Source organism: Crocodylus porosus, unplaced genomic scaffold (genome assembly GCF_001723895.1).
Source record: "Crocodylus porosus isolate Cpor-Errol unplaced genomic scaffold, CroPor_comp1, whole genome shotgun sequence".
NCBI lineage: Eukaryota > Metazoa > Chordata > Crocodylia > Crocodylidae > Crocodylus > Crocodylus porosus.
Genome location: NW_017728943.1, coordinates 52,295,562 through 52,320,170, shown reverse-complemented (window position 1 = coordinate 52,320,170; position 24,609 = coordinate 52,295,562). Strand labels below are relative to the sequence as shown.

Genomic DNA, 24,609 nt, shown 5'->3' with positions numbered 1-24,609 from the left:
TTTAACTACTGCAACTGCCCTTGCTCTTACCCTTCCAGCATTTGTAAATGCATGAGACAGCAACGCTCTGCCACCTGCATTTTTTGTAAGCAACGTAATATTTCAGGGGGTTGCAGAGGCTGTATAAATAATAATCATAACTAATTACATTCTTGTCAGCTCCTCAGTCACTTGGCAGCTCTGCTTAGAGATTGAATCTAACAGTTTCCAGAATCATTGTTGCTGTGTCACTGTTGAGCACTGATCAGCATTTGGCTGTAATGCGGAGCTGCTCAGTACTGCACTGTCTTCATTTAGAGTTTTTGTTTCAGCTGCTTTCCTTCAAGTTATTTTGTCTAGGGATGTGCTGTTCACTGTGCTTTAATGAGGCATGTGTGAGTTATGGGTATTTAATGCTTTCAGCCAAATCAGTATTAAATATTAATTATTTACATTTCCATCCATGTTCTACCAGGAATGCTTTATTTTGATTTTAAAATGCTGCAACAAAGCAGATCTCCTTAATAGAAGCTTAAAGTTTGACTCAGACGTGCCTGTAATGTCCACATGAAGTTTTCCAGAAGGTTAGAATGGAACGTATAAATATACCTAATACATAATTTGGCAGCAAGAGGAGATGAATTTTGTGATTTAGGTTGCTCCTTCTGTTGGTTTCCTTGCAAAAAGCTTAGGCTGGTTGCTAAGTAACCATCATTTAAAAAAAAAAAAAAAAAGCACATTTGTCTTTGCACTGCAATCAGGAGCCTTGAGAGCAGCAAAGGCCTCAGTTGCCTCCTTAAATGGCATCGCTGGGGAATGAAAGTTTAAAATGTTGAATATGTATTGGTTAAAGATCCTTTGACAAAAGCCAGCTGTATAGGAGACATTCAATAGTTTGGTTTCTTTTGGTGCAAAGGAAGGACAGGGTGCATGCTTGGAACGGGGGGTGAAGACTGTACAGCAAACAGAAATTTCCAAAAATTCCTGAAAATTTAAACAAAGTGTAGAAGGTTTTTTTAGACCGATAATCTGACACTATGGTCAGATTTAGCTCTTTCCCTGACAGTGGTGTACATGACTTGTCACTACTAGCAGGAGCAGACTTATTATATTAATAGAGCCCAGAAAGGGGCAAGGAGCTTGGCAGTTAGTGTAACAACAAATATTGAAGCTCCTTGCCTATAATTTTTTTGTTTTAATTAGCTAGGGCAAGAGGTGAGAGAAAAAAAATCTAACCCTGAGTTAAGAGTAAAAGTGAATGTAGTGGCCCACATACTTAAACAATATGGGGGTTAATAGAAGTCGGATGAAAAGTCCCAGTTAAATCAAGTGTGTGGGAGCTGTCACCTCGTGATCCTGAGTGGTACCATGAAAAGGTTTGTGTGGGAGAAGGGAGAGCAGGGAGGGGAAGAGGAAAAAGAATCACAACACCTTGGCTTTCATGCTTTGGAAGAGGGCATCCCTGGGGAATCCCAGATGGAAAGGTTGGAGGCTTGCAGATGGTTCTGGGGTCCTGGCACAGAAAAGAGAGAACCACTGAGGCTGGTCCTCCCCTCCCCCCCCGAGTGCAGGGCAGCCTCCAATGAATGTGAGCAAAATGGAAGGATGGAAGGTCTGGTAATCAGATAGAGCTCTACTTCAATTACAGCAGTGGGGATGGACCTTTTTAGACTCAAGGCACCCCTCCGTATCTCTTGTGACTTGAGAGGCTCCCAACTTCCAGAACTAATTTATATATAACTGTGTTTACCTCGTTGCACAAGGGCCGGGCAGTAGGGATGAGAGCTTGTCCAGGCGGGAACAAGCCTGAGCCTGGCTTATCTTCTTGGCTTCTTTGCTTATCTCCTTACACCTTACAACACCCTTCAAAAGATCTGGCAGCACGTCAGGGTACCTTGGCACCCTGGTTGAGAATCACTTAATTTGAGGTATCTGCCTTGCTGAAGTGAAAATGACATGAAGCCTCAGCATCCTGCTTGACTTTTTACAAATCCCAGATGGGCATGTGTTAGTAGTGAGCCATGATACCATCTGTTTCCAACTGCCCTGTTCTCCGAGACAAAGATCTGTCCACAGAGATCTGTGTATTGCTTTAGACTAGATTTACTGTAACTTACTGTAACTGGGGATGTAGGCAGTAGAAGCTACTCAGTGGCTGTGCTTGGTAAAAAGATGATTTCCCATGCCTTCGTGAGGACTGTCTGCCTTGAGCTGTACCCCGCTCCCTTCATTGTGTCCATTTCCACTGTCAACTCAGAGGCTCAATATTGAACTTCAGAGCCATCATTAACAGGTCAGGACCCAAGACATCTCAGTTATGGGATTTTCAGCCATGACTCACCAAGAGAGATGTGTACTTCTTGTGGCATGCAGTTTACAAGAACCAGGAAGTTGCAGGTGATGGCTAGAAATAAAGGCTTCTCAGTTGAGGCAATTCAACTGTGGAAGAAACTACGAGAAGGGTTGTGACCTGAGTCAAAGGCCCAAGTCTTTGGGGCATTTATACACATACTTTTATCTCATCCAGTGCTCTGGAAATCCGGTGTGTTGAAGCAGACCCAGTTAATCGAGTCTGGAAAGCACACAAACTGACTCGCCTGACGCTGCATCACATACGTTTGTATAAAAAGCAAAATGGACGTCAGCATGCAGAAAATGGTGGTGGTGCACTTTTGAATTAAAACTCCCTTGATGCATTTTAGTTCAGAAGCGAGCTGCCGCCATTTTCTCAGCACTGATGCACATTTCACCATTTTTACAAATGTATGTGACGCAGCGCCAGGTGCTTTTTAAAAGCACTTGGTGCTGTGGCACATATGTGTGTACCAATGCCTTTGAGAGCATACTGTGAAACCTACCTTTTTGATAAACCATTCCCCACCATGACTGAGATGTTTAAATTTTTTTTTTTGGTTTTTAAAGGACACCTTTAAAACATGGTTGAAAGAATAGTAAATGATCCTGCTGCAAAAAAAAAATTGCTGGGTAAAATTTAATGTTTAGATACTCCTGCTGGTTATTGTTCATAGTTTCATTATCCTCTAAATGTTTAGTGATTTTTTTTCCCCCCCCCCCTCCTTGAATGTTTGTTTCATTATTTTGTTAGAGATGGAAATAGAAGGACTAGGAAAGATTGCTCTGAAAAAAACACTGAAGTGAGCCAAACAACAGTGGCATTTAGTTAGAAGCATCTATTTAGTTGCATAGAACTGAAGGAATTCATTTTAATTAATGGAAAAATTCTCTTCGGGGCACTCTTAGAAAAGTAACCAAGAAAATACAATTGTAAATTATTTCCCATTCTCTGTTATTCACATGGAAGTTTTTGAAGGGCATGCTTATGCCTCCTTTCTGTCGTTAGAAAATAGGTTTTCTTGCCATTTAGGTAAAAATAACTTGAGATGACTTTCTTTTTTAAATTTTAAAGTCCCCTGCAGGATTCAAATCTGGCATAACTTTAATCAGAAGGGGAAAATGGTATGACTTTCCCCCACATTCCTATACTTCACATACCTACTTTCTATTTATTTACACTTCCAAAAATGAAGTAGAAAGACATTTTCAAATATATATTGAAAACAGTTGTTAGTTTTCTTAATTATTTCTTCACGTTCTTTAATGTATCTGTGGGTAAGAGTTTCTTGTCAAAAGCAAACAGAACGTTTTATTATTATCTTTGATAGAGAAAATCTTGCATTTCAGGAGACTGAGATATAGAAAACTGTCTCAGTAAATAGATTTCTGCAGATGTTGGACTTAAGCATAGAGTAATGATGTGCCAAATGATGCCTCTAGTCTTCCTTGGCTTCACGTTCCAAGAACTACATACCAAGTTGATTGCAATTAATAGAACTTCAGGGTTGAAAAACTGTGGAGCAGATCAGCGTAAGGTAAAATAACTAGATGGATCTTAACCATGAGTTACAGGTCTTAGAATTTCTGTCTTTAATGGGTTAGAATTTCAATTAGACACTGGCTTTCAGTCATTTCTGTTCTCTGACACTGTTGCTAGAGAGAAAAAATAATTCTGAGATTCACACTCATCACGACATAGAGGAGGAGGACAGTCATGACCTCCATAGATCTGTTGGTGGCTTTCAGGTTAAGATGAAGAACTTGCACACCAGTCATCTCACAATCTTAGTTCTGACCCATGAGATGTAGCTGTCAGCAGATGCATCATTTTGCCTTCCTAGTAACACCAACACCATTAAAAAGAGACTTTCAACTAGAGCGGGGCAATAACATTTTGGGACCATATATGGATCCTTTATTTTCCAGAGTCCTTGGCAGCTTTATTTGGTGTACTGGTAGAACTTCAGCAATTAAAATACCATAACTGAACCTTTCCCCTTCTCCGTCCTCCCCTTCCCCCGCCCCACCTACATTTGAATGTCAGCCCCTCCAAAGTTCAGGAACGTATGAATGGAGAGTTTGGGTTCAGGCTCTTTGCCATGTTCAATATGTACATCATTAATACATCTAATTATAATGGTCTTGCAGAAAATCTTGCAAACCCTGCACTGGCTGACTAGTTCACCCATATCCTCACCAAAGAATACAAACATTTTAATTATTAGATTATTTCAATATTATGCAAACACTCCTTTATATCTAATATTACTGCTGAGCAATGACTCTCTGTGTGAACAAGTTTTTTTTCACCATCTGTTAATTCGTGTCTGTAAAGCACCTTGATATCAAATATTTCATTCCTATCTGTCGAAAGTAAGGTCACCCCTGGGAGATGGATATTCTTTCCCTGACGAACTTTTATGCTACATATAATACGGCTGAGTAAGCTCTTGGGGTGAAATTATATAGATCTTTTGCATTTTTAAGTGCACTTGGAGGAGAGAGGTTTCACACCTTACTCTTTCTAAATATGCACTTGGCTAAATACTCACTTAGGTCACATGCATAGCTTCAATTTTTAAAAACCTGTTTCGAACAACGATCTGCTGTGATTGTTTTGGATGTGATTCAGAAACTACAGCTTTCACTTTTTCAATTAATGTTTAAAATGCTCATGAGAGGATGTAATAAATTGACTTTGTTTACCAGATACTTATAATTGATGTTAGAGACACTCCTCCACATTCCAATAAGTTCTGTTTATGCTCCACTTAATGAATAGATTCTAGCCAGAGTTGACCTCTGAGGAATTTTCCTTGTACCATCTGAGGGCGATCTGGTTCCCGCACCAATAGCCAGTCTCACTCAACAGGTGCAATGGAGGTGTGGAGGGATCAGAGGTTAATAGGGAACATGATGGAAAAGAAGTCAGCTTTGCCTATCTTTCATTCATGTAAGTCCCTGAAGGATCTCATCCTTAGGATCTGCCAGGGATGACAGGTGCTGGATCCCAGAATGCTAAGTAGTTGCTAGGAGTATTCACTGCTTCTGCATCCAAGCTGTTTGCACAGAGTTGAGGATCCACCTCATTAGGTTGCATTCATTGGTAACTCTTCCAAAGAAAACCAGTATCCTAATGGACCATGCAGCCCCTGAGAAACCTGGACCAGACAGACTCTTACATGTTGAAATAGCAAGGGCTGGGGACATGTCTCAAATGCTAGGATTGGAGGGATTATGCCATACTGTGCTAGAATCTCCGCTTCTGTCTTATAATGCTGTTCTCATAGGAGTACAGGCCACAGGAAGGGGAGTGCACCAGGGCACGGCCTCTTTTGCCAAAACTTTGAGTTTAATCTGGGAGGCGGTGGGGGAGTGAGCAAAAGCATCTGAATTGTGCATTACAGTTAGAGGATGCCTTTGAAACCCAAGCACTGTTACTTCTAAGCAAGCCACAAATGGAAACAAAAAAGTAAAACCAAGTTTAGAGGCATTTAGCTTTCTCTTTTTATAAAGGTACCAATGGTTTTAGTTACTGACATACATAATGACAAGGTTACATTTCTTTCTGTTCTTCAGAGCTTAAATTTAACCAAATTTTTACTTTTTAAGAGGAGAGGTTGATGATCACAAACTAGGAATAGGAGCCGGAATTGTATTCTAACCTCAGCTTTGGCAGTGGCTGCCTTTCTAACTTTAAGCAAGCCACTTAATCTTGGTTTCTCAGTTTTTTCGTTTGTGAAATGTGTGTGTGGGTTGGTGGGGAGAATGAAGAACTAATAATAATATGTTGTTGTTCTACTGCACAACAGGTAGATGGTGAAGGTGGGTGGAATTAGAACTGCACGACTGTGTGTCATAAGCCCTATACAGTGAATGGAGACTCCCCACCCGACAGAGTGGTAGGGACCTGTGCTTTAAAAGAGAAAGATTTTGGTACTGTCACCAGAAGTGCTGTAACATCTCTAGGTGGCTGGGGGTGCGTTATAACACTTACCAACCCATAGATAACTATGAAGATTACCACAGGCTGGTAAAGTGTGTGAAAGATGAAAAGGGCTATGTTAAATGTTAGCTTCATGTAATTCGTCACTTGTAATGTGATCCTGGAGGGAGAGGAAGAGCTTTCCTGACAATGCACACTGGTCCTAGCACCTTCAGGAAAGTTCCTTTTCTCTTCTCTGCTGAACAGTGCACTGCACTGCAGTTGTCATCTCTGCCTCTCTGCGCTGTGGGCTCGGGCTGTATTCACATTTGCTATGGAACTGGAGGGAACAATCTGCAAAACAGAACGCAGACTGATTTAGATGCACAAGCATCTGTGTGATTCATACGCAGTTCCTCTCAATTTAATTAGCTGGAGGGGAGGTCCCCCCTCCCCCATGATTTCTCAAGTTTACTAGAAGGTGATACCGTAGTCAGTGGGAATTATTGCAAGGTACAAGATGAAGAATAGAATTTAAATAACCTTATCTTTTGACTTACAGGGAAAACTGTTCTTTAACTCATGCAGATGGGACTGTCTTTGACATTTTGAAAATATTTCCTTGGGGGGGGGGTCATTCACTTGTTGCTCACTCGTGAGTGTTTACCAAGTCATCTTATTGTTATGTACATGTCAGTGAAATGCCTTGTCTGTGTTCTACACCCGCACCATCTAATCAGCCCCTCTTTGTTTTGTTTTCTGTCTCCCCTCAACCCTCCCCCAACTCTCCATCATCCCCAGTCGGCACATGCTGTGTCAGTGCTCAAAGAGTGTGCAAAGCTGCATCCTGCAGATCCCACTGTTCCTCTCCTGGCTGCCAAGGTCTGCATTGGGCCACTGCACTGGGTAAGCGAGCTGATGCAATGCTTCTTACATAATGTATTAGGTGCCGCAGTGACAGTGCCATAGTGCAGTAAAAAAAAAAAGAAGAAAAAAAAAGCAAGCCTGTAAAAATATATATCAGCAGTGAAATTTTGTAGTAGGTCATTGAAGTAAGATTAACTGGCATGTTAGGGCAAAGGAAAAACACAAGATGATCAGGAATAGTTTCCCTGAGCAGCCTGTGGCTATTTGTTCAAGTTAATGTCCAGAATAGAATTGCAATAATTAACATTGTTGAGTAATGGCTGTGGTGGTGGCTGAGTGAACCTAGTCACTAGTCTGTTAGGCAGTCGACTCAGCTGTGCTGGACAGCTCAGTCCTTTGTTCTTGATGTTGCTGTGTCAGGTTTTTTTATTCAGCTGTATTAATATGCACTCTAGCAACAGAGTAGGGGTGCGGGACAACACCCGAGAAATTCTGATTATGCTAAAGAGCAGAAACATCTGTCAGCCGTTTGCTGCTTGGGTTAGTTAATTGAATGACAACCTGCTGTTTTCACCTCTGTCTTCATCACAAAAGTGTCCCTGCAGTCAGTAAAGGTTTATGGTAGAGAACAGAAGTAAAACAAAAGAGGCAAAAGGCATGGAAGAAAATCTTAAAGGAATATGCTTAGGTTACGTGGAAAAAACTATTGCTTTTTCAAGCTGAGAGCCAGGTCCTCAGCTGCTGCAAATTAGCACAATTCAGTGGAAGTTGTTGGAACAGCAGCAATTTACACCAGCTGAGCATCTGACTGGGCATGTTTTTTGAATGCAGTTGCACTCCCCAAATACATAGTGATGTAATGGTAGGCATTTGACATGAACTGACAAAAGGCAGGAACGTATCTGCTGTAGAGATGCTCCCTCACAGTCAGGATGGAGGCCCCTGGGGGGATGCAGTGGGAAGGAAGCCTCCATTGCTTCTGACCATGCTGGACGTATTCAGTAGACAGAGGGCTCGGCTCTCTGAAGGTGCCAGTCTAAAACCTTTCCTATGCACTGAAATTCACGTATGTGCTTTTTTTTTTTAAAATTCAAAAATAGATTATCTAATACTTAGAATTAAACTCACAGTGCAAGCCAGGTACTGTGTTATGTTGAACATTCTGGTTAATCTTTCTCTTTCAAATTAAATTTAAATTCACTCCTCAACTAAAGCCCCTTTAGGTTGTGAATATAGTCAGAAAATTCCATCTGCCTAGTCTTGGAATCTAGGGCACTGGTTCTGTGAACAGCATGGTTTGGGCAGACCCAGCATTCATGATGAGCCCCACTGAATTGAATGAAAGCTCAGAGAGCTGCCCTCCCACTTCCAGTGGAACCAAAACCTTTAATGAAGCCACCTAACCCATCATTTCAAATCTCTGAGGTATGACAGATTTACCCGTTATATAGAAAACTGACTTGTGGTTTCAGCCTCACAACCGATACTTAATTTCTTCTGTCTTTCTGATTCATAAACACTGACCTGCCTCTTGCCACAATGCTAATCTTCTGTTTCCTGTCTATCATAAATTTCACAAACAGACCACCACCATGTAACATAAGATACTTAAGGAACAATCCATTGCCCTTTCCTAAACCCCAAGTTTGCATTAAGGAATGCAGCTTATTTTTTCAGTTACTTGCTATGCATGTGGTATCTTGCTGCAACCAGCTTGTTGCCATAACTGAAATAGTGAATGCATCTTTTAAGTCATATTACTAAAGGTAAAATCATGGTGGCAAGCTTATGTTTACTGTGGTCATTGAAGCTTTAATCAAGGTCCCTGCCACTGAAATAAAATCAGCCATTGCCATCTGTTAAGGTGAAAGGACTAGGCTTGTATATTGTGAGAAGAGGGTGGGAAGAGAATTCTTCTGCCTCTTGCACATTGTGCTACTGGCTACCTCGTAGCTCAGTATTTTTCATTACTTTCTTTCCCTGAATATTAACAGCTGAACTTCAAGGAGTAACCTTTGACTTTGTGCCCACAGGCCATTGTGGATGAACAGCTGTGCATGCAGTTCTTAGCACAAATTATACCATTTGCATTCCTAGCCACCTGATTTGTGCCAGTGATCAGGGGCTTAGAGTTTTAGTCACTTCTCTTACTCCCACAGTTAATTATACCTGCAGTTTTGCACCAACAGTTAATTACAAGTACACAATCAGAAGGCTGTTTGAAGTCCATTAATCCTCCCCCCCCCCCCCCGCAACCTAACAGTATAGTCCTTAGCATTAGGCTGAAAGAAACTTCTGTGATTTACAGTTTATTTGTATTACCATAGCCCTTAGGGAAGGGGACAGAAAGTAGTCGTGGAGAAGTAATGGGCAAAACCAAGGCACAGCTAAAAGATGAAGACTAATATGTTGTCACTATAGCAAGAGGGGAGATATTTTGATTCAGTGCTGGATCTAATAAAGGACTCTAGGTGCCTACATGCTAGGCACTGCAGCGCCTGAATTTTAAGTATGTGGCCTACAGATTAGAATCTGAAATGAAGAGAAAAAGTGGCTAAGCTCCCTTGACAGTCTGAGGGGGAGAGGCATCTCAGAGGGGCTGTCCAAAACACCAAAGGCTGCTGACAGACATGACAAAAAAACGAAAAGAAAAGCAAACGCACTTTACCAAAAGAGGCAGCTCAAGTTCAACCTGACTCTGCAGCATCTGTATAGATCGCTCTCTTCAGTGAGCATTTTTTGACCAGAAAGCCCCCGTTGAAGTGCCCAGTCTCTGCAGACATTGGGCAAGCTGGGTCAAACTAACACGATGCCTCTTTTGGGCACGTGCTGGGCTTGGTGTGAGGGCGCACTGAGTTTAAAGTAAAGCACTTTTTTTTTTAATGTATCTGTAAGTAGCTATTAAGCACAGGCTTAATGCCATCTGGACTCCTGAATTTCCCTCTCAGTTGCTTAGGCACCTGACCCTTGGTTGTGAAGGTGAAACCTCTGTCCACTGGAGATGGAGTCTGGAACTAATCCTGAAGAGAAGCACCTATGCATGTTTTCTTGAACTGATCAGGACTTGTTCTTTTTAAAATGGTGCATGCCTTTTGTGTAATAGTAAAATGGTTAAAGCACCTGCTAGGAAGTGGGATACTTGGGTACTAAGCTATCCTCAACCTGAGCGGGGTTCAAACTGCATATCGCATAATCAGGAAGCAGTAGGCTGTGCTTGGACATGGATTCCTCCTTCCGTGCTGTTGAAGCTGAGCCACTAAGTAGAAAGGAACAGAATCAGAAGAAGAGCAAGCAAGCTGACCCTGTTATCTAGGTTAGGGCACTCAGAGTAAGGAATCCCACGTTTGTTTTTTTGCTTTGAGCATTATTTTAGTTTACCCAATGACTCTGATGTAAAAGATATAATGATTCCAGGAAGCAGAGACCACAGTCCAGGATGCCGTTCTAGCCAGCTGCGTGCCGCTTTTCCTGGCCGGTGCTGACCCGGCTGGGTCTATCCCATCTGGAGCGGCATGCGGCTGAAGCCGGCTTCCCACAAGCTGCTGGAGATGGGAGGAGCCCGGCCAGGTCAGCACCGGCCAGCAGAAGCGGCAGTGGAGCCGTGTGCCGCTGGGGATGGGACAAGCCCGGCCGGAGCAGCAGGGGCTCAGCTGCATTTTCCCCTACCTGCGCCGGTCAGTCCCAAGTGGCACATGGCTCCGCTGCCACTTCTGCTGGCTGGTGCCAACCTGGCCGTCTTCCTTTTATCTCCAGCAGCATATGGGAAGCCAGCACTTGGGGGCCTCGGCAGGCAGGGTCCTGGCGTGACCTCTGTGGGCCGAGGCAGTGGGAGTCGGTGTCTGCCAGACCCCGTGCTCCAGACTCACAGCACTGAGGCCACAGAGGCTGCGTGCGTGGGCAGCTGGGCACCATGGTGAGCAGGGCCGTGAGGGCGGGCGGGTGAGGGGCTGCAATGCAGTGGCTGCCTCACTCCAGCCCCGCTCAGGCAGCGCTGGCTCGTGAGGCTACACTGCTTGAGGGATGGAGATGTGGAGCTATTTATTTCTCCCCTTCAGTCTCTGGGGCAGTAGCTGGCTGGATGCAGAATGGATCCCTCCTGCCCCTGCCCACCGCCAGCTACCATGAACCTTGCAGTAACAGGCAGGTGCAGTAGGGCTACACAGGCAGGGTCTCTCTGGCCCAGGACAGAGGGTGTTTGAATATGGCTCGCCGGCCCACTGGGTGATAAAAAAGTTCACGATCCGGCCCCACATTCAAAAAGGTTGGATACCTCTGCTTTAATCCCTGGCTGGGGTGTTCAAATCTCACCCTGTGGCCCTGGGCGGATGACAGGGAGAGCAGGTGGATAGCCAGAGAGCATTCTCCTGTATGTTCAGACATCCCCGGAGCTGGAATCCCTGTGTGCCTCTCCATCTCTGGGATCCTGGTTCTGGCAAGTGGTGTTTAGCTATTCCCACAAACTCTAGAATCCAAGAGGCATGCAAGAAATTGTTCTCTCCAGCCCCAGAACTTGGAGATTTGGAGGCTGAGCATGTAAGAGAACACGCTGGCTGTCTTCCCTGAAATAGAGGGGGTGTGGAGCCACAGGACTGAGCAAACCCCCATTACACCCCTTCACTGGAGAGTACACCACTACAAGTAGTCGTAGCAATTTTGAAGTGCTCCATTTTTGGAAGGAGGGGAAGGGGAAATGTTGATGGGCTGTGTGTCTGCTTGTGGCCCAAAGTGTGCTGAGTTTGAAGCACTCCAAATTGTCCTTCAAGTGTCTGGGTTGCTCTTTGGATTGTAGTTTTAAACAGAGGTGCCTAAAAGTTCAGCTGTACCTTGTTTTAGATGCCCAAATTTTTGTTGCTTTTTTTCCCTTTGAACTGAGACTTGCGTCACAAGTCTCTGCCTGGCTTGCCCCTGGGGCAGTCCAGCTGAACACAGCTCCATACTTGTCTCGTATTGCAACATGGAATTTACTCCTAAATGAATGTAAATTGAAGAGGAGGGGCAGATATCTTTTCCTGTATCCCAGTTTAATTGCCTATCCAAAATCGATTAAAATCCGTGGGAGTCTTTCCATTGGCTTTCAGTGCATTTGGATTAGTCTGTCTCAAGCCGGTCTGTTGAATTATCATGGAAATGTCCGTTCTCGTTGAACTATAGTATGATTCCTTGAGGGCTCAGCTCTGCCACCATTTTTACACTGAGTAGTACTTTACTGTGCAAGTATTCCCTCTGAGAAACATAATACTTATTCTCCTTTCAAGCATGGGGCCAGAGTCCACCCTGAGTGTGAAGTCAGTACACTGTAGGGGAAAGAAACTGGGTGAAAACTGTTAGTCATTTTAAAACTACAGAAATGGAGAAAAACATCTATCTTGCACAGTTCCTATCTTTTATTAGCCAAAGTAGGTTGCCAGTAAACTTCAAAATCTTCCTGCCTTGGGAGAGCTGTTTCCCTAAATGTCATAATTACTGTAATTATGTACATTCCAATTACATGGTAACATAATCAGAAGTAAATCATACTGAACCAAAGTTGAATGAGTGGGAGAAGCAAAGATCAATGGCAATGTAAATAGAAAGCAGTATATATGTTTAATTGAAGTCTAATGGAAAAATATTAACAGTTACAAATATTAATGTACACCTTGGTATTCAGAAAGTGTAAAATGTGATTACTTTCTGACTTGTTGGAAATGTTTGTACTGTATTGCTGGTTGGATTGCAGGATACATTCAGATATTTGATTACTGGTTAGTCAGGAAAAGGTAAAAGCAAAATATCATTTATATAAATGGAAAAAGCTAACTGGTGTTTCTTTCACCAGTTTACCTCATGCTTTTAAGTACAGTACTATGCATGTTTAGCTTAGTATCCAAGGGAAAACAGTACTTCAATCTTATTTTTATTGTTAGTAACAGAAATAATTTTAATGTCTGTTATTTTCCTGGATAACTCTGATATTTTGTGACACGTACAGGACAGTTTCTTTGCTGATAAATCAAGCCATCATTTAACTTATGCCTGGTTTTGTATACACACTTCAAAAACAGAAATAAGTATTAATTGAATGTGCCAAAGTCATCCTGCACATCCAGAATGCCTATAATGTGCTATAAAATAATCTCTGATGCAAAGTGAAGTGAAATAAAAATGCAAATCAATATGCACAGAGCTGGCTCCTGCAAAAGAGTTGAATGCCTTTAGCTTCCAATGAAAATAATGGCTGGATCCTTAGCTGAAGTAGACTGACTCAGTTCCATTGACTTCAGGTGCTTGTTCTCATTTACAGCCACTTGTGGTCTAGCTCTCAAAGAGTAACTCTCAGGATTAGACCCACGATAAAATGCAGAGTAGGGTGAGCAAAGTCCTGTTCAAACTGCAGTGGTTTTCCTAGGTTTAAAAAAAAAAAAAAAGTGGAGTGAACAGCAGGTCAGTACTTCATTAGTTGAAGGGCTTATACCAGCTGTCTCATGGGATCAGAAAAGTGCTAGAACTTGTTCACCTGTACAGGTCACTGTCACCCCTTCAGAGACACTGTGGGGCCTATAGTTAATAGTGCCCATGAGATTTAAAAGTTTTCTGAGACAAACCAGAACTTTCATTTTATACCATGTCCTAGGTCTACAGTACATTTTAAAATGGTTTAGTTCAAGATTATTTAAAGACCCATTCTAACAGAGCAGTAGACATACTTTGCTAAACCAATTATCTTTTTTTTTTAACACAGTAGTTTTCCCCATCCAGTATGGATGTAGGAAAACCATTTTATCCAGGAGTCATCTCTGCACTGAGTGAGAACAGAGCCCGGTGTTATCTAGTCAAACATCTTTAAGCCATCCAGAAAGTGCTCTCAGATTGAATGGTCTCAGATGGTCAGGGCATTGTTCTTAGTTTTCATTGGAAATTTTACAACCTGTAGCACAGTGCCCAGACATGGGTCCACTGTGAGTTTCAAAGAAAGAATGCCACTGCCTAAAACACCAGTGCCATTTCCTGCTGCACTGTTTGCACACACCCAATTTTCCTGGTATGGCCCAGTGCTGACTTTGCTGAGTTCTGTCCAGTGTGCAGATTCCTATGGAATTGCATTCTAAGTCATTGCTATGCTTAGTAACAGTAATCCAATATTTTAATGTTAGCAGTGCCCAAAGACCCCATTACATTAGAGCCCAGTGGTGCAAATACAGGAAGTAAAGCCTGTGGTTACAGGTCTACTGGACATCTTGGAGCCCCAGACCTCCCTATTTATTAGCCTTGCTGAAGGCCTTGCTTCTAGTAGGAGCATTGTGCCATTGATGCCAGTGATGTCTTGCCAAACATCTTTTGGCTACCCAGAAAGGCGATCAGTCTGGAGAATAAACACACAAAGCCAAATGGAGCCTAGTCATACACTTAACCTTAATATGAAAAGACTATTGAGAATCAGGAGGGACTAGACTTGGGGTGGGAGATTTTGCTTCTGTTCCTAGTTTTGCTGTTAACCTGTTTGTGTAACCTTTTGGCCGATCAGTTAATTTCTCAGAGGCTCCTTCTTTGTACACCGTTTGTGTTGTATCTTGTCTGTTTAGTCAATGAACTTTTACTGTGTGTATGTGCAATATCCAGCACAAAAGAGTCCCAAAACTAGTTAGGGACTAGTATACTATTGCTAGTATACTATTGCTGTATACTACCTAAAGGACACTGATGCCAACTTGGCTTGTTAAGGAGAGGCAGTCCATGCTGTGGGTGCAATCTGTGGTTAAAGAAGTTTCAGAAATCCCTCTGTCCTCTAAAGGATGATCCCACTCATGCCACACCTGTTCATACTGGGGAAATTCCAAGGTCTTTTCATGTCAGGGATGACTAGGAATTCTGGTTTCCACATGCCTAGTAAATAAACAGCCAGTGCTACGGAAGTGGAAGGCATTAACGTCCTCATGCACAGAAGGCTGGACAGAGCCTGGCTGGGTTATTTGGCAGCTTTAGAAAGGGTGGCACATACCAGACTGAACAGACTTGAATAACTTGGAACCATAGGGCATTTATACACATACATTCTTCTGCTTTGACATGCCAGAGATCCGACACGTTGGAGCAGACTCAGTTAATCAAGTCTGCTCTGCACATCAGCTGGCATGCCTGGCACTGCATCACATACATTGGTATACATGGCAAAATGTGTGTCAGCGCTGAGAAAATGGTGGCAGTGCACTTTTGAACTAAAATGCCTTTGATGTGTTTTAGTTCAAAAGCACACTGCTGCCATTTTGTGCTGACACGCATTTTGCCGACACACATTTCACTATTTATACAAATTTTTGTTCCAGAACACTGGGTGTTTTTAAAAGTGCCTGGAGCTGCAGTGCAGGCATGTATATAAATACCCATATAGTCTTTGTTTCTTGATGTACGTAATCAGGGATCAGGTCTGTGTGCTGTAAACCTCTGTAGGCAGCATCCACCTTGCTTCCAGGCCACCTCTCCTGTTATTCTCTTCTTTTTCCCTGCAGTTTCTTTTGTTCCCTTTTTGGGATGGGCCACCCTTTCTTACTTGGACTGAATATCCAAGAATATATGTATCCTTACCTAAAAGCCAAAGCAGAAATTAAAAGAAAACTTGTTGTATTTAAAGACGCAACAAGGGTGATACTGTTTGCAATGCCCTGTCCATTAGCTCAGCATATAGGCTGTGTAGTTTGACAGCTAGCTTATTTGTATGTCTACAGGTGCATCTCATTTCAATGAGGTCCAGTCAGTTCCCATTTTAGTAGATTCCCCTCATGTCTGTTGCCCAGTCCAATGTAACTCTAGCCACATTTTTGTCTTCCTTCTTTCTGTCTGATCCCTTAATTTAATGTTCTAGAGTTGCTGTCTTCCTATAGCTCTACATTTTGCTTGATTCCACTTATTATCCACTGTGCCAAATGGAGACTGGTGAGAGCAGGAGCTCCCGTTTATAAATCTGGAGAGTACCAATTCTACATGGTGGGGATTCAACTTTTTGAAAAACAAGTTGTGCCAATTGAAAATCAGCTGGGTGGCAGGAAGCCAAGGTAGAGCACCTGCTGTTCCCCTCTCCCTTGTCAGTGTGCCCATGGGCTTGGCTCACACATGCACCAAAAACTCCGGTCAGATAACATGTTTTGCTGAAACAGGCACTGTGTTTCGGGGAAAACATCTTTCAGGGTTACACCACTAACAACTGTTCTGTTTCTGTCAAAAATGATGGAGGGGTGATGGGAAGGAAGAAAGAAGGAAACAAACCCAAATTATTGTTATACGATCAGCAGCAGTTTGGTAATATGTTTCTCCCCAAATGCTGTGTGTCTTCCTTCCAGTTCAGAGGAGGGCTTAGTTGATCATCCAGAATCCCTCTGATAAATTATGCAGCTTGAGACTTGGCCTACAAGTAGCTCTTTTATATCTATGTTCTCCCATCTCTGCATTTTTTTTGAGCTTCCTCCAGCTCAGAAATGTAGGGCTCTTTCCTACAGCCTGTAGTTCCACTGTCACCCTTCTGTTTCCTAGCCATCCTAATGCCAAAATATGAAAAGATACGGTTTTGGAGGGGGGGAGAGGAAGAAGGTTCTTTCCAGCTTTGAGTACTAGAACAAGACAGCTCTCAGGCTTAGTTTGTGTTTGCTCTTAGGAGCATGACAAAATAAGGAAATCAAAATCAAGCTGTTGCATGCAAGCTGATGCTGAAGGAGTTTTCATTTACCTCCACCAGATGTCATACCTATGTTTTAGTTTGCCTTCACCCAGAACATGCCCTTAGAGCTAGAGATCAGTCTTGTTTTGCTTTCTGTAATGCTGAAAATATGCTGTGTGTTTAAGGGGGGGGGAAAAAAGCACAATTCCTGTCTGCTGAAGGGAGGCTTTCAGATCCCCTGCCTCTTGCCTGTCTGGTATTGGCGAAAGCTTGCATCAGAGATGCTGTCCTCCCCACCCCACAATTTGTGACCATGGCATAAGATCCAATTTGAAACTAATTGTGTCTCCACTGGGTTAATTTTCAGTTGTGCTTGAGGCCATGTTTCCTGGCAGCTTAGTAGAAACGGCACTGTTCATGGTTTCTTCCAAACCCATCTGCCACCTAACTCTCTGACTATGACGGTTGTCTGTCTCAGATCCTTGTGACTGAGTGACTGCTGAGTGGCATATCTGTGAAATCTGGAGTGAGTGATTTCTCCACCTGGAATGCAGGAACATCAGGAACCATTTGTACTTGAGACCTGAGGCTTAATGACTGCCGGCGTGAGTAAAAGGCTTGTGGGTTTTTCAGGCTGTCCAAGAATGACAGAAGAGGAGAAGGATCAGAGAGGGGGAGGAGGAGGAGGATGGCAGGCACAGCCTGGCTGGCAGTGGGAGTGGCAGAACATTGCAAAAAAAGGGCTTGTTAATTTTCTTGGCAAACAAAATCAGCTGCTGAGCTTTGCTGAAGTTTGCAAGCTCCTTTATTTTCCAAGCAGACTTCTGCTGATTGAATTTGTCTTCACAGGAATCTTTATGGAAAGCCAAAGTGCCATTAATAATTATATGAATAAATATTTACAAGAGTGTTTGTGCTGCGAGTACTCTTGTAGCCATTTTGAAAAGCTGCTTTTATTACTCATACAATAGATTAATCTGACACTTGCAATGGCCTTGGATAACTTGCAAGCAGGAAAAAGGAATGATGTACCTCCAATTTATAAAGCTTAGGCCCGGTCAGAGAATGGAAACAATACCAGATGACTTATGTGACCCAGGCACACAACTAGAAGAGCAGATCCCTATAGTGACTAGTTCAAAAACAAATAGTAAGTTAAAATTTGTCTGAGCTCCTCACTTCATCTCGGATGCTGCTGCTGAGACAGTGCTCCTTTTCCACTATGTTTCCCTCCCACTGAAACCCTTACCTGCATTCCCACATCATATGCAAGCTTCTGCTTCTTCCCTTCATGGGTCTGCGAGAGTCTACCCACCCATGTCAGGACTCTCCATTTCTCCTTTTTTCTTTTCCCATCATCCTTAAATCCCTCTCAGCCTTGTCTCCTAATGGCCTCCTTTTATCTGCTTCTGTTCTCATTTTTGTATCTTCTTTCCCCCTTGACCTTGCTGCTTCCCCCACCCCTAGCTTGCATCTCAATCCTTTGCATCATAGCACCCATAAAAAACCCCAGCTGATCTTCTCTCAGATAGTGTCCTCATGCATTTTTTAACTTTAGTATTGCATCTTATCTGTTTGAATGTCTCTTATAAATCCGTTGGGTATAGGAACCATATTTTTCCACTTTTTGAAATAAGACGTTCAGTTTAAAAAAAGCCAAACTTCTTTAATTTTGAGGAAGAAATTAATGTCAGTTGATCAACTGCAAACATATGGGGGAATTAATTTTGAAAAGCTATAATGTGTAATGTGCATAAGCAAATAAAGCAGATACCTTGAATGTCAGTACAGGGGGGTTCTGTTTCACGCCACTGTCCCTGTGCCTTTATTGCTTTTTAGTTAGTTCAGATGTGGATCTTAGAGTAGCAAGGAATAAAGAAAATGAAAGGGAGGAATGAAGAAGAGTGTGTGAGCATAGGGAAGAGAAGGAAGTAAGAACATGACTCCCCTCTAGGGAAGAAAGGGGTTTATTAATCCACTGACAATTGTTGTGTCTTGAGAGAATAATTTTTTCCATCTTGCGTGTTATGCTATTTTCTGATTCCATTCCTTCAGGCCACAGTCCAGCAAAGCACTTAAGTGCATGCGTACATTTAAACACATGATCCAGGCTACGGAAATCAGTACTACTCATGCACTTAAGTGTTCTTCTGGATTAGGGTGATAAAAGAGGATGACTTAGATCTGTCCAGTATGATAGGACCTTCTAGGGCTTCATTCAAAACTGGGTGTAGCCATTGTGTGTCTCCCTTCTGATGTCATTGGGCTTTGGGGTAGACCTTTAAAGAGGGTGATTGCTATTAAGCCTGATCTAAAATATACAGGAAAAGGGAGCGTCTCTATCCAGATTCATCAGACAATTTTTTACCAGACTAAGCCTGTGTGGCACTTTACAAATAAGGAATTGCCTATGCACAGTAGGAGGACTGATTTTTCCCTTTTGTGCTTTTACTGCTTTTTTGCATCTCCAAAAAGGATTTCCTTGTGTTTTGTATCTTTTGTTTACACTTTATATAGTTTGATATGTAACAGTTAACAGTCTTCAGATCCGGCAAGTGGAAACCCCCCCCCCCCCGACAGAATACTGTATTAACTGAAATTGATTTTGTTCAGACCATTAAGGGATCACTGCAGAATGGAAATTTCTAGTCTGCTGCTTATTCTTGGTAAACTCTGCTTCCCTAAAGGGTCTCATTTGGGTATTAAGGAGAAACTGAGCTGCTGAGATTTTGTGAGGCTGAGTCCTAGGAGGAAAAAAGTCATTTAATTTAGGTCTTTCAATATTTTCCCCTAAACTGTTTCAATTCCAAAAGTATACAAGGGCGAGAAGTATGGGGAATAAACAAGATGAGCTGGAAGCTGCAGCCTGTGAAAAGATAGATGATCTGATCGGCGTCAGTGAGACCTGGTGGGACAGCTCTTATGATTGGAATGTCAACAATGACGATTACACTCTGTTTCGGAAGGACAGTGTTGGGAGAGAAAGGTGATGGTGTTGCCTAGTACATCAAAAACACACACACTTGTTCCCTGGTTCGGGGGGAAGAAAACAGCAAAGAAGAATGCATTTGGATGAAGATGAAAGATGAATAATGCATCATCAATATAATGGTGGAGCCATCAAATCTGGAAGAGGAGGTGGATGAGGCACTCTTCAAGCAGGTTACAAATCTGTGGTACTGATGGGAGACTTCAATTTTCTGGACATCTGTTGGAAAAATAATGCAGCCGAAGATAATGTCAAGCTGGTATCAACTTGTGTGGAGGACAACTTTCTGTTCCAGTAAGTGGATGATATAATTAGGGGATCATCTCTCTTGAATTTTATCGTGACCAACAGGGAAGAACGGGTGGAGGATGTGAAAGTGATGGGTAACTTGGGAGGAAGTGATCATGATGTGATAGAATTCCAGATCCTGAGATGGGGAAAGCATGAGGTCAGCAAAATTGGGATGCTAGATTTCAAAAAGGTGGATTTTGTCCTATGCAAGGAGCTAATATGCATGGAAAGACAGACTGAAGGATAAAGAAAGGTGCCTAGGAAGCCTGGGAGCTTTTGAAAGGCACAGTATTGGAAGTCCAACAAGAAGCTCTCCCAACATGGTAGAAGCACAAGAGGAATGGCAAAAAAAACTAATGTGACTGCACAAGGAGCTTCTTAAGTGCTTCAAATGCAAAAGGAAATTATACAGGCAATGGAAGAATGTGCAGATCACCGAAGAGGCATACCAGGAAATAGCAAGAACTTGCAGGAATAAAATCAGGAAGAACAAGCTGCACCTGGCAAAGCAGGTTAAGGACTACAAGAAGTTCTGTGTCCAGAAAAAGAAAAGAAGGACCAAGGAAGCTGTGGATCCTCTGTTAACAAGCCAGGGAAAACTCCTAACAGAAGATGCAAAGAAGGCAGAGCTGTTTAACAGCTACTATGTCTTAGTGTTCACAAAAAAATTAGGCTGCAGCCTAATAAGCATTACTTGGTTAAGAAAGAGACAAGCTGAGGGATGAGGTAACAAAAGAGTTGGTCAGAGGGCTTTTGATTGGTCTGAATGAATTCAGGTCAGCAGGGCTAGAAGAACTTATAGGGTACTGAAGGAATTGGCAGAGGAGATCTTGGAGCCCTTTGAAACGATCTGTATGGTGTTGTGTGAGACAGGCCGCATGCCAGACAACTGTAAAAGGGCAGTGTAGTGCCACGTAAAAAAAAAAAAAAAGACAAGGAGGACCTGGGGAACTAGAGACCAGTTAGCCTCATCTCTAACTGGGAAGTTACTGGAGATGTCCTAAGGAAGGCCTTTTGCAAAAATCTGGGGGAGGAAAGGCAGATCACAAGCAGTCAGCATGGATTTATAGAAAACAAAGTGTCAAACAAACCTGCTCTTTCCTCCTCTGACAAAGTAAGTACTTGGGTACATGAAGGGAATGCTGTGGATACAGTGTATCTGGACTTCAGCAAGGCTTTTGACATGACCTTATCATAAGTAAATTGGAGAAATGTAGGGTGGACAAAACTATTTTAAGGTGGATAGGTAACTGGCTCAATCACCGCAAGCAAAGGGTAATTAGTAGTGGGTCCATGTTAGAAAGGCAGGAGGTTTTGGGTGGAGTCCCACAGAGGTCCATCCTGTGCCCAGTGCTGTTCAACATGCTTATTAATGATTTGGATGCTAGCACAGAAAGCTTCTTGAGCAAGTTTGAAGACAACAAAACTGGGAAAGGATCGTGAACACATTGGAGGATGTCAGTGCAGTCTGGAAGGTTCTCAACAGATTGGAAAGCTGGGCTAGAGCTAACAGAATGAAATTCAATACAGACAAATATAAGGTATGACACCTTGGGAAGAATAATTGAAAGCACAAATAAAATGGGAAACCTGTCTGGATGGCGGCACTGTGGGAAAGGATTTGGGAGTCTTGATAGGTCACAGACTCAGTATGAGTCTGCAGTGTGATACAGCTGCACAAAAGTTGAATGTGGTTTTGGGCTGCATCAATAGAAGCATTAGGTGCAAGACACAGGTGGTGATAGTGCCTCTCCACTTGGCACTACTTAGGTATATCTGAAATGCTGTGTGCAGTTCTGGGCTTCACGTTTTAAAAAGGATGTGGAGAAGTTAGAGAGGGTCCAGAAGCTAGCAACAAAGATGATAAAGAACTTGGAAAGCAAGTCATACAAGGGGAGGCTGAAGGAGCTAGGCATGTTTAGCTTGTGGAAAAGGCAGTTAGGAGGGGGGACATAAGTGTCTTCAATTCCTATAAAAGCCTGTAGCATTTAAAGGCGCTTAGCACTTCGTAGAAGTGGATCCTTATAATACTAAGTACGACTCTCGCACAGGTTTGGTGGCAGTGCAGCATCTTAATCTGGGTCCTGAGGAGGAGCTTGCTTGCAGTCATAGTATGCTAAACCTAGGCATCGCTTCAAAGGCTACGGGAAAGGGTTCTTTCTTTAATTTTAACAAGGAAGGAGAGATGCCTGTAGTCTTCACAGCAGCAAAGCCAAATGTTTATAAATATGAGAATGTATGCTTGTAAGAACAGGCAAGCTAGTGGTCTGGTTGTACATAAAGAGCAAAGAGCCCTAGTGTTCTTACTTTAAAATATGAATGGTGCCTGTCCTGAGGCAGATATTAGAACAAGGTAAAGTGTTCTGTCATCACCTCCAGTATCTCTAAGTACATTTGGAGTCTGTGTTCTACCACGTGATTCTGCTGCTCTACCAAGTACGGGTGATGCCTTGGTCATAGTAATTCAGAGAAGAGCATCAGATGACTGACTGATCCCACTGCTGCCATCCAGCAGTGTCCTGAAGCATGCCTTTTCTCAGTTGGCCAGTGATGTTGCTTCCCTAAGCATGTGCAAACCCGCACATCTCCCATTCACTCAATGCATTGAACCACTTAGAAATTTGGCTAGTTGTTCCATTGCTCAAGTGTGAATGGAGGAATTTTGAAAATTTGGCCTTGCTTGTGGTTGCGGAGCTCTTGATAATCTGGGCCTATATCTCCTTCTTGCTATATAGTCTGCTCGCTATTTTAAAGTCTTATAAAACCTGTGTGTAATTCCTAAAAGTCCAACAACCTGTGGTGGGACTCTGGTAGTTTATAACAGACTGCAGTTGTCTTTGTTACTGTCCAACTTTTTGACTCTGGAGATAATGCAAGTAATTTTGTTTCTCATTTTACCTTCTCTCTTACAGCTGGAGGAAGGAGAACGTTTTGCCAAGATAGTGATAGACCTAGGTGAGGATACTGGAGAGTTCCTCGCGAAGGGTTATCTGGCTCTGGGGCTGACATACAGTCTTCAAGCTACTGATGGTAAATTATCTTACATTGTACATAAAGCAGCCATTCTAAGTCTTCAGTATATGCAACAGAAATTTATTAAAGGCTAAACTGTGGCAGATCATGGAAGGTAATCAAACTGCTGGGCCCAGGGAGACTATACATTGGCTTCTGAACATCTGTTTTGATAGAAAACATGGAATTTTCTTTTTATTAAATGCAAAAATAAACTTTTGATCAGGTTTCCTAATAGTTTGAGAAGAAGTTGCATTTATTCTGGCTAACAGTTCTTGGGTGGGGTGGCACTTTAATTGAATATTTGTAATAATTTTTCCAGATGTCATTTATTTGCACAGTAAAATCCAGTTTCCTATAAATTTTCACATGTTGTTACCTATTTGTAAATCTCAGAGAAGCATGGTCTAAGGGCTGAAACTATGAACTCCTTCACTCAACTTCTGGCTGAATCTGACTCGGTAGATCTGAGGAAATCACTTGATTTCCTTAGATTTCTGTGCTTCTGCTTCTCCTGGCATTGGGGGGAAATGGTCAGGAGAAGACCAGGGAGACAATCTGTGCATGTAGTGGATATTGACCTGGAAATATGTTTGTACAGAGCTTTGAACTGAGTGTGTTAAGTGAATGCTGATCATTGTGTGTTAATATTGAATGAAGACTCTGAAAAGTCAGTGTATGAAGATGCAAAGTATTTGACAGCCCATTGCATAGGGATCAGGAAGGATTTCTACCTCTGTTTATCACCAGTCTTGCAGCATGGAGTAGCTTTCTTAATTTCTGCTGGGACTCCATTAGTAGTATTCCAACCTAGTTTGTTTCAGTAATGACTAAATCTCTTTGTGTTCCAGTTGTGCCCTCTTTTGCACCAGATCCATCCACATTCACTTTGTTTTGGACTTGCTTGTTGGAAGGAATTTGTTGTTCCTGTGGCAGGTCATTTACAGAAGATCTTGCTGTGCAGTGCAGTCAGTGACTACAGCACTTTCCCAGGCAGCCCTTCAACAGAGCGCTGCTCCTTGTTGATTGTCTTCATCAAATAGATCCTATTCTTCAGCAGTACAACCCACTGCGATTTTCCAACCATATACATAGGATCCAAAGGGCAAGGATTCAGAGACGAGCCCTTCCAATAGCTTGTAATATGTTAAATAAGTCTTACTCCCTATAAAACAATAGCCAATAAAAGATATCTCCCCCAAAACTCCATGCCTGTCGCATATTCCTTCAACCATCACTGCTGTAGCCTCACTCCAACACATCTCTCTCCTTTTGTTGTTTGCCTCCCCAAATTAGTTCCTTTCAGAAAGTTGATATCCATAGCCCTATGTCCTTACCAGCCTGAACTTTCCCCTATTTTCTGAAGTGCCTTAAAACATTAAGAGTCTGGAATAGTGGCCTAGTTCCTCAAGGCAACATGCCCAGATTTTGTTTAGCTTGTTTCTAAGATTGTACAGGATCCCAGAGACTGTTTTCAGAGGTTGAAGTTTTGTCTATTAATAAATAGTAAGGTGTAGATATCCTCTGTGCTGAAACTTTATTAATAGACTTCTGAAGAGTCAA

At 42.5% G+C, this 24,609-nt stretch overlaps 1 protein-coding gene across 2 annotated transcripts in view; it reads left to right on the top strand.

Moving 5' to 3' along the window:
• The window catches only part of TTC7A (tetratricopeptide repeat domain 7A), a 246,883-nt gene that overhangs the window by 70,612 nt on the left and 151,662 nt on the right, over positions 1–24,609 (top strand). For both annotated transcript variants that reach the window (XM_019549352.1, XM_019549351.1), the window contains 2 exons: positions 7,061–7,165; positions 22,947–23,064. In XM_019549352.1, the coding sequence (XP_019404897.1) occupies positions 7,061–7,165; positions 22,947–23,064 (223 nt within the window). The remainder of the gene's footprint in view (positions 1–7,060; positions 7,166–22,946; positions 23,065–24,609) is intronic.